Below are 14861 nucleotides of genomic sequence, written 5' to 3'. Positions count from 1 at the left end.
GATGTGTCTCTTGTAGACAGCATATGGTTGGGTTTAGTTTTTTGATCCAATCTGCTACTCTGTATCTCTTTATTGGTGAGTTCAGTCCATTTACATTTAGGGTGATTATTAATATGTGAGGATTTCCTGTCATTCTGTCTTTAGTTTTATGGTAAGGCTGTGTCTCCATTGTTTCTTTGCCTTTTTGTTGTTGTCTGTTATTTCTGTGTGGTGGTATTCTATGATGTTTCCCTCTGTTTCTTCTTTTATTACAGTATATATTTCAGTTCTGGATGTTTTTTGAGTGGTTACCCTTAAGTTTATGTAAAACAAAGTTTGATATTTAGAGTATTCCAGTTTCTTCAGCACGCTTACTTTCTCCATTCCCATATTCCAGTTCAGGCCTTTACTCTCCCCCTTTTTATGTTTTGGTTGCCACAAGTTGTCCCTGTTGATGGTGGTCTAATAGCCTCCTTTAGTATTTCTTGTAATGCAGGTCGTGTATTAGAAAATTCAGCTTTTGGATGTCTGGAAAGGTCTTTATTCCTCCTTCATATCTAAAGGAGATCTTTGCTGGATATATTATTCTTGGCTCATAATTTCTCTCTTTCAATCATTTGAATATTTGGTTCCATTCCCTCCTCGCTTGTAGAGTTTCTGCTGAAAAATCTGATGATAATCTAATGGGCTTTCCTTTGTAAGTTACCGTCTTCTTTTCCCTGGCTGCCTTCAGAATTCTTTCTTTGTTATTGATTTTAGACAGCTTCAATACAATGTGCCTTGGTGAAGGCCTGTTGGGATTGAGGTAATTAGGTGTTCTATTTGCTTTTTGGATTCGAGGATCCAGTTCTTTCCACAAGTTTGGGAAGTTCTCATCGACGATTTGTTTGAATATATTCTCTTTTCCCTTCTCTCTTTCTTCTCCTTCTGGTATGCCCATTATTCTTATATTGATTGCTCTTTCTGATGGAGTCAGAAAGTTCTTGTAGAGTTCTTTTTTCTTTTAAGTCTCAAGTCTCTTTCTTCCATCTGTGTAAATTCCAGGTTCCTATCTTCGATGCCACTGATTCTTTCCTCCATCTGGTCAACTCTACTACCTAAGCTGGATATTTTATTGTTAATTTCTTCTATTGAGTTCTTAATCTCCAGAAATTCTATTTGGTTCTTTTTCAAGATTTCAATCTCTTTTGTAAAATGCTCATGGTGTTCTTTGATTGTGTTTCTGAGTTCATTAAACTGCCTTTCTGTGTTTTCTTGCATCTCGTTCAGTTTTTTCAGAATTGCGATCTTGAATTCTCTGTCATTTAAATCACAAAGGTCCATATCTCTAAGTTCCTTTTCTGGAGACTTTTCACTTTCTTTCTGAGCTATCTTGTTGCCTTGGTTATTCATGGCAATCACTGATTTACTATTTCTCTTCCTAGACATCTACAGGAGTGTCTTCTGCAACAGGTTGATAGGTATGCGAAGAGCTTTTGGAGTTCCAAAGCTCTTTCTACACCAGATTCAGAGCCCGTTTGTTTCAGCAGTTCTGTTTACTCCTGCAGGGATCCGCCCAGATAGGTGGGGCCAGGGGCGGGGTGAGTTGTGAGAGGTGGCCCAGAGCAATGGCGGCAACCACCACCACAGCCGGTCCTGCTTCCACAGCTCCCTCCCCTTTGCCGGAACTAGTTGAGCTGCGAATCTGTGTCTGCGGTCCACAGTTCTCAGAGCAGCAAATATTCTGTCCTTTGATCCGACACTGCTACTTTATCGCTTCTAGCACCGGGCAGGTGGGGGCGGGGCGAGCTCTGGGAGGGTAGGGAGGGGGCGGCTAGTCTCCGTGCCTAAGGCTTCCGTTCTCCGCTCGGCAGTGAGGGCTTAAACCACCGATTTCAGCCCTCTTCCCTCAGTCTTTGCTGCCGGGAGCGTTGGGTTCAGCCGTACTATATGCTGCCCCCTCAGCCCTGTGGGCCGTAAGCGGAGCCCTAGCAGTCCGAGTCCTTCCCTCTCCCGCAGCTGCGGAAGATCCGGGAGCAGCGGGCTCCGAGCACTGAGCTAGGTCTGTGTCCTGCGCCCGCGAGGCTCCGTCTCCGCACTTCTCTCCCTCCTCCCCCGCTCGCGCGATTCACCCACCTGGAGGTGAATTCAGTAGTGGGCCTCTTCGACTTGCCTGTCTGCTGTGCAGGGAGTCCTTTGTGGAGTTATTGTTGTCCGATTCGTTGTAAATTCCAGGGGAGTGCTACAGAGGCTCACCTCACGCCGCCATTTTTTCCCAACTCTCTATTTTTTTTTAAATGAGAAAATCATTTGGGAAATCCTGCCCCCTCACCATTTAAATAGCATGAGAGATAATTATCTCAGTAAGTGAATGGTAATTTCTACATGTAGAAACCATAATACAGTTCACTGAATTTGAAAAATGCTCTGTTTAGATGAAGATTATGGAAGAGATTCAGGTCCTCCAGCTAAGAAAATTCGATCATCTCCCCGAGAAGCTAAAAATAAGAGGCGATCTGGAAAGAATTCACAGGAAGATAGGTAAGAGGCATTGTTAATTTTTTTTTATACTTTTTTTTTTTTTAATATCTGAGTATTTATTTATTTATTTATTGAGAGCCCACTGGCCCATGTGGGAATTGAACCGGCAGCCTTTGGAGTTAGGAGCACGGAGCTCTAACCGCCTGCGCCACCGGGCTGGCCCCGGCATTGTTAATTTGTTCCTGCTTACACTGTCTACCACTCTGAGATGAGGGTACTTTCTGATCTGTAAATTGGTGGAATCTTCATTTATTTTGGAAGGCACTCGTGGTCTATTTAATGTTGTTTTGCATATTTCATCTTAGGCAGTGCTTCTGAGTCTAGAGGTTAGCCTTTTTAAGGTCTTGAGGCTTGCTTGAACTCAATCGGAATCCAAGGTGATCTCCAAGAATGCCTTTGTTGCTACCCAAACCTCTGTACATAAGCAGAAAGATTAAGTACGTAATTTGTTACCTAAGGTTAGTATTGATGTTTTCATTGTAGCGATAGCAAATGACGAGTGGACTTTTCTCATTCAGTCACAAATCACTGGTAGAATCATAACCAAAGCTTATAGAATTTTAAGTTGTATAGTCTGCCGAGTTTTACTGTCTATAATCAGTTCTGCTTTGTTTAGATAATTGAATCATTTTGGGCAGTTTCCCTTAGTTTTATAAATGAGTTCAGACAAATTGTAATTTTAACTAAAATTCCCTCACGAGACCAGGGTATTGCAACTTTTGTCTCTGCTCTTACAAGTATACACATACACTCTCATACTCAGTGTGGCATAACTGTAAAACCTCCTTGATGATGGTGATAGCTACCATTTATGATATGTGCTAGTCTCTAGTATGTGCTAATTTATATTCATTATCATTTAATTCTCACAACACCTTTATTAGGGAAAGTAGTATTAACTGAAAGATTACCCATCAGATAGGCCAACAGGTTTTGCAACCATGTCTGTTAGACTTTTTTATTGGGAAATATTAAGGACCAATGTGTTTTTCCAGGACCCAACAACTCCAAGTCAAGTCGTTGTTTTCAGTCTAGTTGCGGAGGGCGCAGCTCACTGGCCCATATGGGAATCGAACCGGTGACCTTGGTGTTATGAGCACTGTGCTCAAACCAACTGAGCCAACCTGCTATCTCGGAAGTCCATTTTTTAAATATGAGAAGTTCAAAGATATGAAGTAATATTTCTTACTAGTTACCTACTTACCTTCAAGCACTAAAATCACTATAATAAAGTCCCAGGCAGAAGTCTTTCCATTCTTTCCATTTAAGGATGCTAAATTTGTAGAAATAGTAGTATTAAATATATACTAAATTCTAACTACAGTATTTTTTTTGTTTGTTTGCTTGTATCGCTAACCTCTAGTATTTTCTTTCTTGGAGAATTTCAGAAACGTGGTTTTGAGGAAAAATAAGGCAAAATTATACTATGGGGACAAGTCTTTCATAGTTGCACAGTATATCTCTAATCCAGTTTTATATAATAGCCCAACTTAGAACTTTCATTATATTTGTTAGTTATATTTCTTCTAGGAGCGAGCTTCTTTGTGGCCTATTATAATGTCTCTTCAATGTAATTGATATCTAGCCTAAATTTTTCCTTGTTATAGTCATTTGGTTTTATTTTTCTTTCCCAAGTGTCAGGAATGGTTGAAAATAAATATAGCTTTTATTGCCATTTGTATTAAGTGCCTTATATGTTTATTCCCTCAGACCATATTATGTTGATTTTTCTCTTGGTCTTTACTTGATAGTTCAGCTTTTAGTTGATTTTGATGTAATGGGACTCGAGGATTAATTGCTTCTATAAACTCAAGAACTAGACAAAATAATATAATTCTTTATCATTGTCAAAGACTTGTGAATTAAATGCTTATTTGGCATAAAAACATTTATATAGAGCAGTCACACGTTTCAGAATTACAGTGTTTCTTGGATCGATTGCTTAGTAAAGAAATATGTTTAGTTTTCTCTTAATTTAGTAATCTTGGGTTCAGTAGTTTGTCATTTGAATGTGGTCTACGTTATGGGAAATACCAAAAGAGATTTAGAATACCTGCTGTTAGAGAAAGGAAAGCTATGAAAGCAGTTTTTATGTATGAGAGTTTCTTTTTTCATTTGTCAGAATTTCTCATGGAATCATAAAATTTTAGCACTGAAGAAGCGTACCAAATGATTTGCCTGAGATCATAAAACTAATTACAAAGATGAGACACTAGAACCCAGAGTCCCAAGTTACGATTTGTGAGGACATAAAATGTGTATTTTTGTGACTTTAAAAATTGTTTCATAAAACTTGGAAACTCCTCCGTATTTTACTTTGTGGTGATTTTGATCTCACTTTATTTTCTCTGTGATACAAGGCAGGCCAATGTGCTCATGTTTCTGATATATAGAAATATTTACTTAATTGATTTATTTTCATTTTGCTTTAGATAAATTTTTAGGCGTATTTTAATTTATATAACTGAATTCCAATTTCCTTTAATAATTTAGATTTTTTTTTGCATCTGTATTTGGTGCTCTCCATTTATTTGCCTACTTCACCACCATTGAGACATTATATAATTGTAGTATTTTTATATTCTGCCTCTAACAAAGAATTTTTTTCTTATGAACTAGGCCTTATGCACAGGCGAGAAATTTTCAGACTGTGTTGAGATACCTTCTTTTTTCCCTTGGGGTCTTTGGAAGCAGTGTTTTCCAAAAGTAGATAAAATTGTGCTGATTCACCAGCATCCCTGTAAAATAGAGAAATAATGGAAGCAACTTTACTTCTCAGCATCTGTCTGAATATTTTATGTATAAAGGACGTTTTCTTCAGTGTTCTTCCAGTCAGATACCAGAGATCTACATTCAATTAGATTTTGATCTGATAACTTTTAAACATTTTACTCCTTCCCCTTATAGTGAGGACTCAGAAGAAAAAGATGTGAAGACCAAGAAAGATGATTCTCACTCAGCTGGTAATAAACAATTTTTAATGTAATAGGTATAATTTTCAATTTATTCATTGGACACTTGAATAAACAGTTTTACAGTAATTCCTGGCGCTATTATAAATACTGGCATTACACAGATGTTCCCATCTTTGAAGAGCTTATAGTGATTCTAAATCCTGGTTAATGACAGTCATCCACGGTTTTTTTTGACATACTTATGCTCCTTCCCACTCCAGGATTTCTGATTCAGTAGGTCTAGGTGGGACGCTGGGGCTTTGTTTGTTTGTTTGTTTTTTAAGTACTTACAGATTATTCTTATGCATAGTCAAGATTGAAAACCATTTATATGAACATATAAAAGACATGAAACTAAATAGAATAATAAGAACGTATATAATGCTAAGTGAAATAGAGGCATAAAAAGAGGGAAGTGATCAACTCTGGGTTGAAAAGCAAACAAAGGTTAGTTTCAGTCCTACTCTTTTTTTAGCTGGGAAGTAATCCTTTGAAACAGTAGCCACAGGGAACACTTTTTTCTGCAAGAATTTTAATTTAAAAGAATTGATGAGTATACTCCATGGCCAAAGAAAGTATTAAATCTTGATTACTTACTGTTGGTATTTATTATTACTATTTTAAATTGAACCCTTCTGAGAATTGAGAGTTTATTCCATATTTCTCCCAACCACTTTAGTTTTGACCTACAGTCCCCTGCATTTGCCTTCCTGGATCTCCCTTTAAAAGTATACTGCTATTCAGCTGGTATGTGGAGGGTAGACAGAGTTCCACCGAATGCGCTCCACTGGGCTGTTTTGCTTTCATTCCTTTTCAAGTCTGCTACCTGACTGTGGAAATTGGAAAAAACAAATTGTATTAACCTTTTGTACTATCTAGTGATGTTACGATAATATAATATGCAGTTTTATTCATCTGCCTCATGCACTTTAATTTGAATCTCTTGCATTTATTAGTTTATTGAGCACTTCTCAAGAGAAACAACTCTGCACTAGCACTAAGCATAGCTCCTACCAGGTAGGTTTAATTTTGAGTTTACCGAGTCAGCTCTTATTCCCTGTGTCTATTTGTCTCTAGATGAGGTTTTTGGCAGTAAAAGGGATGCTTGAACATGGACCCATGCAAGGCTTCTAGGACTACAGTGCTTCTAGAACAGAAACAGCTAAACTTGAACAGAATAAGGGAGTCTCAAGTCCAGGCAAAGGGCTGTAGGTAGAGACCAACACAAGTAGACCTTGATCTAGATAGAGCCAGTAAGCCGTCAGCCTCCCCTTTGACCAGATTTATTCACAAATACAACTCTGTTGAATTTTTTTTTAATTGACAAACTATAGCATATGAAAGTAATTTTTATAAACTTGTATTATGATCTAATTGATTTAAATATGTGCTTTAAAGATTTCCCTCAATCTCTTCTAAATTAAAATGACCACACCTCACTCCTTGAAAAGGATAGTTTTGCCTAATTTTAAGATCTACAGATGTTTTGTATCTTAGAATAAATACAATTGAAAGATAGTCTTCCCCTCTTCTATTTAAAAATATTTAACTTCAGTTTCTAAAAGCTGTGAACATATATTTAAATGTAATTGAGAATTTTAGGGCAAAGCAATGATATAAGTTTAAAGTGTGTTACAGAAGGCATGTGTTCACACCTAAATTTGCTTTATTATTATTTAAAACTACATGCCTAAGTTATTTTACATGTAATAGTGGGGTACGTAATCTTATTCAAGTTTATTCTTTAAATTTTAGCTCCTCTTTTGTGGGAATTGTAAAGCATAGACTTTATCCTTTTTTTAATGAAATAAAGTTGCCGGTTATATCTCATCTTGGCTTTTTAGTTAGCTGTGAAATAAACAAAACTCTTGGATCATTGCATCATAACTTTGATATTGCAGAGGACAGTGAAGATGAAAAAGAAGATCATAAAAATGTGCGCCAACAACGGCAGGCAGCGTCTAAAGCAGCTTCTAAACAGAGAGAGATGCTCATGGAAGATGTGGGCAGTGAAGAAGAACAAGAAGAAGAGGATGAGGCACCATTCCAGGAGAGTACGTAAAGTTGGCTTGTTACTTTGGTCATGATTGTAGGTTGTGACCTCGATTATTTCGGCATTTTTGTGGATGCTAAATGTTACAAACGATCCCCTAAATTACTCACTGTTAGAACAGATGACAGTTTTGATATCTGTTGATATTTTAAAAGGTTCAAAGATTTTCTTGATTATGCTGCCCATCATTTGTACTCAAATACTTAATGAACAACTGTTAGAGTAAGAGTTACATGGTCATTGCTATGATTAAAATTTGTATTTTAGCCTGGTGGAAAATGATGTAGACCTCCTTTCCTGACAAAAAAATGTTATTAACAAAATTTAGATGTTTCGCAGGTTACTCAGATTAATTAGTTACATGTATTATTTTACATGTAGTTTTCTTGTTTCATTTATTCATCGTTGGGCCAAACACACCAAGTCAATTTTGTTTCATTTCCCTGGTCTCTCCAGTACTATATGGAAATGATATTAAATTCTGTCTCTTCCTCTTTTCAAGCTTCTCTTCAAACAAGTCAGTCATATAACCTTCATGTGCATGCTAAATCCATTTTACAGGTGGGGCCAGTGACAACTCCAACCAAATTGGTAGTACAGCAACAAATAGAATCCAAGAGGGTTTGACTCCCAACTCCCATCCTCCAGTCATTCTTTGCACTCTCTCCCTTTGTTCGCTTGGAAGGATGTATACATTAAGTTGGACGTTGAAATTCTTCTTTCCTCTCAGAAGATTCCGGCAGCGATGAAGATTTTCTAATGGAAGATGACGATGATAGTGACTATGGCAGTTCAAAAAAGAAAAACAAAAAGATGGTTAAGAAGTCCAAACCTGAGAGAAAAGAAAAGAAAATGCCCAAACCCAGGCTAAAGGCTACAGGTGAACTGAAATTAAATTACTGCTTTAAAAAATTTCAAAAACCAATAAACTTTCTCTACAGAAATTCTTCATTAGCTTGGCATTGGCCACGTAGTTAATCAAGAATAAACTAATTCTGAAAGGATCCTCTCTCCTACACCTGGAAATATCATTTAGTTAGTAATAAGGACTTTAGCCCGACTACGAGTCTGCTGGCTTAGCACTCTTGTACATAAGCAAGATTTAGGAATGACCTAAGCATGTTAGGCAAGGTGTTAGAAACACTGTGTCAACGTAGCCATTACTGCTCTTTCTTCCCCACCAAGATTCCATTCCCAGCAGCTAGTGAAGACTTGAAATTGTGGGAACGCACACCTACGTAATACATTTCAGTTCTATGTTCTGATCCCTACATCATCCTCTGTGCTAGCAGAACAAAACCACACTTGACGACGTACATTCATTTTCCTTGAGCCCTTGTAGTTTCCGTCAGATACTCTCTTAGAGCTAAGTTTGTCATTAAATCAGAAAGCTATATTTGCTTTTTTTATTCTGGCAAATAGAACTGGTGATTTTTAAACCTTTTATTCATCACTCTTATTGGAAATCCTGGAACTATCAAAAGTTATTTGATGGCTTCCATTTCTACTCAGATTGTCATATCCTTTCTTCTTCTTGACCCACTTTTTAAACATAAACAACTTTTAGTTTCACAAGCCACTAAGAATGATCAGTTTCCGTAGCATCCTGTTGCTTTATTATAAGGATTACTGCTAACAACATTACAGTGCTGGGCAGAGGTGATTGGAAACCATGTCCACCATGATGTTTTAGTAAGTTTTGGGTGTTGTCTTTATAGATTTTATTCTTACAGATTGGTTGGGACGGGGTGGGGGTTGTAGCTCACTTTTATTAAAGACATTTTCTTCTCTTCCCTTTTCCACATTGGTACTTTTTTTCTCTTAGTGACGCCAAGTCCTGTGAAAGGCAAAGGGAGAGTGGGCCGCCCCACAGCTTCAAAGGCCTCCAAGGAAAAGACTCCTTCTCCCAAAGAAGAAGATGAGGAACCGGAAAGCCCTCCAGAAAAGAAAACATGTGCAAGCCCTCCACCTGAGAAGTCCGGAGATGAAGGGTCCGAAGATGAAGCCCCATCTGGGGAGGATTAAAAGTGATGGTGGTTTGGGGAGAGATTTTATTAAAAAAAGAGGGGGGGAAAAAGGAAAAAAAGAAAACCTACTTAAGATAGAACATGGTTTTGGCTATGGCTTGACTCATGGGCTTTCAGTGCTTTTTTCCCTTTTGTTAAAAGTAACATTTTCTCTCTTTTTTTTTAAGGAAACCATTGTATGTTTAATTTACCTTTTTGTCTATTAGTCTTCTCTTTGCCACCACCCTCTCTTCCCCCCTCCCTTTCCAATGAAAGCCATGTCAAATTAATCACTGGATTGACTGCTTCATCTTTTTATTTTTAATGGAAGGTATACCACAGTTGTAAAACAATAAGATTTGACATGAACACTATGGAAATGTTGCTTTTTGCTAAATGGTAGGAAGTTGAGCAGTAATCAAAAAACATAGAAGGGTTTTAGTTTAAAATGATTGTTTCTTTCTCTACTTGGACTTTTTAAAAAAATCAGTTGTCATCTTATACAAGTTTATATATCTATATACGCAACTATAGATGTCTGAAAAAATCATGACTAAACTTCCACTGATGGGGCAGGTAGGAAAAGATGAATTCTGAATTGTTACTAAAAGCATCCATATTTTTTACCTTGGGGGCAGAACAGGGAATGGGGTTACCTGACCTTGTTTGAGGGTGTGGTTTTTGGGGGTATTTTTTCCATCACTTGTTATCTCAAAGAGACTCAGAGCCAGTGGTCCTTTTATCCTGCTACATTCTTTAAGGAACTTAAAAAAGAAAAAACAAGGGCCACCAAAACTTAAATCACTCTTAATTTCCTGTTTCATTCTCTAATGATTCATGTTTTAAAATATATATGTATCTGTTGTTTCTTGGATAAAATTTTACCAAGAGTAAAATAATAACCCTAGGATTTCAATGGCAAGAACTATACATCACAGTGGACGTCTTCTCAAACTGACAATGTTTAGGTTTTAAGCAAATAAAGTACCGGTTAATGTGAAACTCATTCACAAAAGACTTGAGATGTTTCCTTTATAAAAACAATTGAAATTCTTTTATGCCATAAAATGTGCATTAAGATCTCATGAACCATGCTCAGTTTTTATTGGGAATAGAACATTTTTCCTATTCATACACCTATCTGCCCATTTCTTTATAGCAGCACGGGATGAAGTGCGTCTCTCGGCTTCCTGCTACTGAGTAGGATCCCACTGCACACCGTCCCCTGGTGCCTACCAGCCCTGCTATAGGACATGCCTTCTCCTGGCCCTGGCTCCATTACTTCACATCCTGTGCTTGATGGGAGTGTGTTAAATGCTGCTTCCACACTATTCAGTTTGCTTTTGTCGTTTTACTGGTGCCCCTGCTTACTGCTCATGTTGCTTAAAGCGGGAGTTGAAGGGGCCCCGCAGGGCTAGAGAAAGCATACATTCAGGAGGCTTATGTACAGTTGGTAACAGACTTTTTACATGCCTTATGAGAGCAGTCGGCTTAGATCTGTAAGTCTGATCCTCCATATTCTGTTACCATGAGCTTCTGGAAGCAAAGGATAGGGGCCATCGTGTGCTAAGAAGTTGAAAAGTTAGTGCAGTGTAACCTGCCTTTATCTAAATTTGCTTTCTGAATATCTTAACATGTGTGGTTTACTTTCTTTTAATTACAGCATTTTTTTTTCAGACAACATGGCTTTCTTGCAGATGTTCCTAGAACAAAAGGTTATTTAAGGAATATTTTTACTCTGATTTTTAAGACACTTTAAGGAATATTCTTACTCTGTTATTTAAAATAAAAAACACCCGAAGCAGAGTCATTTCACTGTTGCATTATGTGTTAAAGAATGAATTTGAAGATTTCAGTACTTGGCCAAAAATGCAAAGCTTGAACATAAGTAGCAGTTGGATTGTTATCTTTCATGATGGTTAACTTTATCGTTGTGAACTCGGTAATGAGGGTGTTTGCTTTAGTGGGTTTGTTCAGGTATCCAATTTTAACAAGGTTTGTGTTCATATAGTAAGATCTATCAGTGTTTCCACCATGCACTTCTATTTTTAGGGGTTTATAACTTTAAGTCTTACATTCCTAGTAACATTTGGGCTTTTGTGAATATTGCGGGGAAGGGGTCTTTTAAAACTTTAGCTTTAGTACTCTATGTAACACCGTCTCTTTAATATAGTAATCTGCACTAACAACTCTGATCCGCGCACATTCTGTAGAGGCCATCTTGTCTTCTAGGTTACTTCTGTGCATTTGGTTGGGCTTTTTGTTTGGGATCCCTTTTTAAAAAATTAATTCATGGGATTGAAAAATGTATTATATATTTCTATTAGACTGGACAAAAGAATCTATGTCCCCAAGTGAGACAGGCTCTGAATGCCCTTTGTTTTCTCCACTTTGTATTGATGATTTAAAACACTCTGGTCTTCCCCTCAAATTATGCATGCAAATAGGAGGGCAGCTGTGGCGTCTCACCTGGAAACAGGTGCTCACTAGTCAGGCTTGATAGTGATGTCAGGACGGCTTACAAGCTATAAACTGCTGGCGGCTGGCATCGGCAGCGCCCTTGCCAACTCCCTCCTTTTCTCTCGTGTGCCTCTGGTGAAATGGCAATAGCGTTCACTGGCGTGTTTTGCAGCGCTCAGGAAGTGGGACTTTAACTTGGATGGTCTTGTTGGTGTTGAGCGAATTCTCTGTGTTAGCTCTATTAGGTTTACCTCGGAACATGGATTTCCGCAGCTAGGCTGACTGACACTACATGCTAGTTCTTAAGATTGTTTTGCCCTAGACTTCCCAACACACACAACTAGACATAGTAAGTTACTAGGGTAGCTTACATCTTATTAAATCTATTATTAAATCTTATTAGATGTATCTGTAACTTGCTGCTGCTTTTAGCCCTCCCCACCACAGATTGGAATAAATGGAGTGGGCCCAAAGGATACGTTTTAATTTCAGTAATGGTACACTTGTCCTTTCTAAAAATATCTCTCCCTTTCATTTCTTCACTCGCTACTGAGTCCATAAAGGAAAATGAAAGGGTGTGTCCTCCTTAGGGAGGTAAAGAGTGGATGTCTTTTAATCTGCAAGAATAGTTGATTTCCCATGAAGGAGGTTTGATACTGATTTTTCTGTTACGATAACTGGTTTGCCCTAGGTTCAATCCTCAATTCAATACTTATTCTTGGTACTGGTTCAAATAGCATTTTCTTATAAGTAACTAGTAATCAGGAGTAGAATTTGAAGTTACCATCCAGTAAAGTTTTTGCCACTCTTAGGGATAGTCTGCTAAACTGAACTGGATACTTTTAAAAAATATATTTTTTAGCCGTGACCATTCAAATAAGTAGATTTTAGAGGACTGGTTGGGGAAACGGGATAGTGCTTTTCTTTAAGCAAACCAGTTTAGGAGATGCTTTGAGAGTGGGAGGAAGGCAGGCTCAGAAGTTAATTCCTGGAGCAACAGGGAAAGCTTTGTGAAAGCTCTGGTGGCCATTGTCACTGCTGCAAAGAATGGGAGTGTCTGCATCACCAGTAGCTGCACTGAGAAGCAGAAACTGTCGTCCCAATTTGGAAAGGAAGAAACCTGGGCACTGGTCTTTCCCACATTCTGACTTAGACACTTAAACAGAACCAGTAATGCACATTTCCTGCCACAGGACAGGAAAACTGACAAGCCGGTTGCTCTTCAGGTTAGAAATTGTCCTTTTCTCTGTGCTTGGAGCTGGATTATTTGGAAAGGGAATTAGTTTCTTGCTTGAATATTTGGCCATCGAACTATAGCCAAATTTCAATCTGCAACCCATTTTCCCTTTCTCTTGGGATAAACGATGCAAAGTGACTCTTTGAATCCCAAATCCCTAAGCTACACCTTTTTTTCAAAACCTAATTCACAAAATTCACAGTGGTGCTGTGTATTAACCACTATTGGGGAAAGTCCCATAAAACCTGCCTGTTGCCATGCCAATGGAGTGACTGAACTGGTGACATCTGTTTGAGCATGCTTTGTGTGGCTGGTGGAATGCCACCATTGTGCATACACTTTGTACATCAGGGGTGAAGGGAGGGTTTTCTAGATTTATGGGGGGAGAGTAAAATTGGGATTTTTTTTTTCCTTTTTCAATGGGGTGTAGGGGTCTAGTTCTCAGCTTATGCCCTAAATAACATGTACAAACCCCCCTGAAGTATTGCGTGGGTGTGTGAGAGAGTGTGTGTATATGTCTGGCAAACCTTTGTCTTCTGGAAATTAGTGAATTCTTTTTCCTCCAGAAGTATTTGTTACAAGATTTGTAAATAAGAGCTCTACTTAGTTTTGTTTACCATGAACATGTTGCAGCAAACCTTATACACCTAGTTCCTGGATTTAAGGAAAGACTTGCCAGGTTAAGCAGCAGCCAAGTTCTCAATAATTGTTTGCCTTGATTCAGACTTCATTTTGCCAGCTCTAAAATTCCCAGTCTTCCTTAATTTTAGTCCTTAATCTTTTACGTTCTGAGCAGCAAGTGTAAAAGAGGAACCTGCTTACATGTATTTAATTATAAGTCCATGGGCTGAGACCAGGGCATCCTTTTCTTCATACTACAATGTTGCTAAGATATGTGACCATACACCAGAGGGTTGGGCATTCTTGCAATACCTTAACAGTGCTGAAATCTGCAGCATGGTACTAAGGAAGTTAAAGTTTGAATGTAACCACTTTATTTAAAAAGTTTTAATTTAAATGAAATGGGATCGAAGTGAACATGATTTTGTTGACCATGTTCGTGAATTATAGATGCAACATGCATTGGTAGACTTGTGTGGTGGTCTTTTGTGATACTTAATTTTTACATATCCCAGTCTGTATGTATCTGCATAGACAAAGAAAAAACAACCCCTGCTTTCTTTTATTGAAGGGTTTCCAGGACTGCGTGTCTGCTCCTGAGCTCTGTTTTAAGTATGTGTATCCTTTGCTTGTATTTTGTATTAAAAAATAAGAAAAAAGAACCCTTTATTGTTGAGCATGTTGGCATTGTCCCCTTTATTTTTCTTTTTTTTCTCTTTTTGGGACATATGAAACAAGTTATTCTTTTTCTGTATCTTTTTTTCTTTTGTAAACTTTTTTGTTTTGTTTTGTTTAAAAATGGCTTTATAAAAGGGCTTTTATAACCCAGATGTGTGCTCTGTGTACTTCTTGTAACACTCCCAAGCAAATACACCGACCTGTAGAGCTGATCACCTTGGCCTGTCAGCTCCCAGTCCAGCCTGACTTTGCGGTGGGGTTTGGGGGAGGGCACTGCTTCCTGAAAGAATTCTTTAGAAGCTAACAGTGACCATCACTCTTTTTGGTAACAAAGAAAGCATGTCTTGTGTCAA

General features: G+C 38.0%; 1 protein-coding gene across 2 annotated transcripts in view; it reads left to right on the top strand.

Annotated features, from left to right (window-relative positions):
- NUCKS1 (nuclear casein kinase and cyclin dependent kinase substrate 1) overlaps window positions 1-14657 on the top strand; it is a 40782-nt gene extending 26125 nt beyond the window's left edge. Inside the window, exons 3-7 of one of the 2 annotated variants that reach the window (XM_081025066.1) lie at window positions 2394-2499; window positions 5407-5462; window positions 7355-7507; window positions 8237-8386; window positions 9332-14657. In XM_081025066.1, coding sequence (XP_080881192.1) covers window positions 2394-2499; window positions 5407-5462; window positions 7355-7507; window positions 8237-8386; window positions 9332-9531 — 665 coding nt within the window. In that variant the 3' untranslated portion in view covers window positions 9532-14657. The remainder of the gene's footprint in view (window positions 1-2393; window positions 2500-5406; window positions 5463-7354; window positions 7508-8236; window positions 8387-9331) is intronic. The other variant, XM_081025067.1, reaches the window with a different exon arrangement.
- Window positions 14658-14861: the final 204 nt, after the last annotated feature.

Source organism: Rhinolophus hipposideros (assembly GCF_964194185.1).
Source record: "Rhinolophus hipposideros genome assembly, chromosome: 19".
In the NCBI taxonomy this organism is placed as follows: domain Eukaryota; kingdom Metazoa; phylum Chordata; class Mammalia; order Chiroptera; family Rhinolophidae; genus Rhinolophus; species Rhinolophus hipposideros.
The sequence above is the reverse complement of the archived record's forward strand: the minus strand, read 5'-3'. Positions and strand labels throughout refer to the sequence as shown.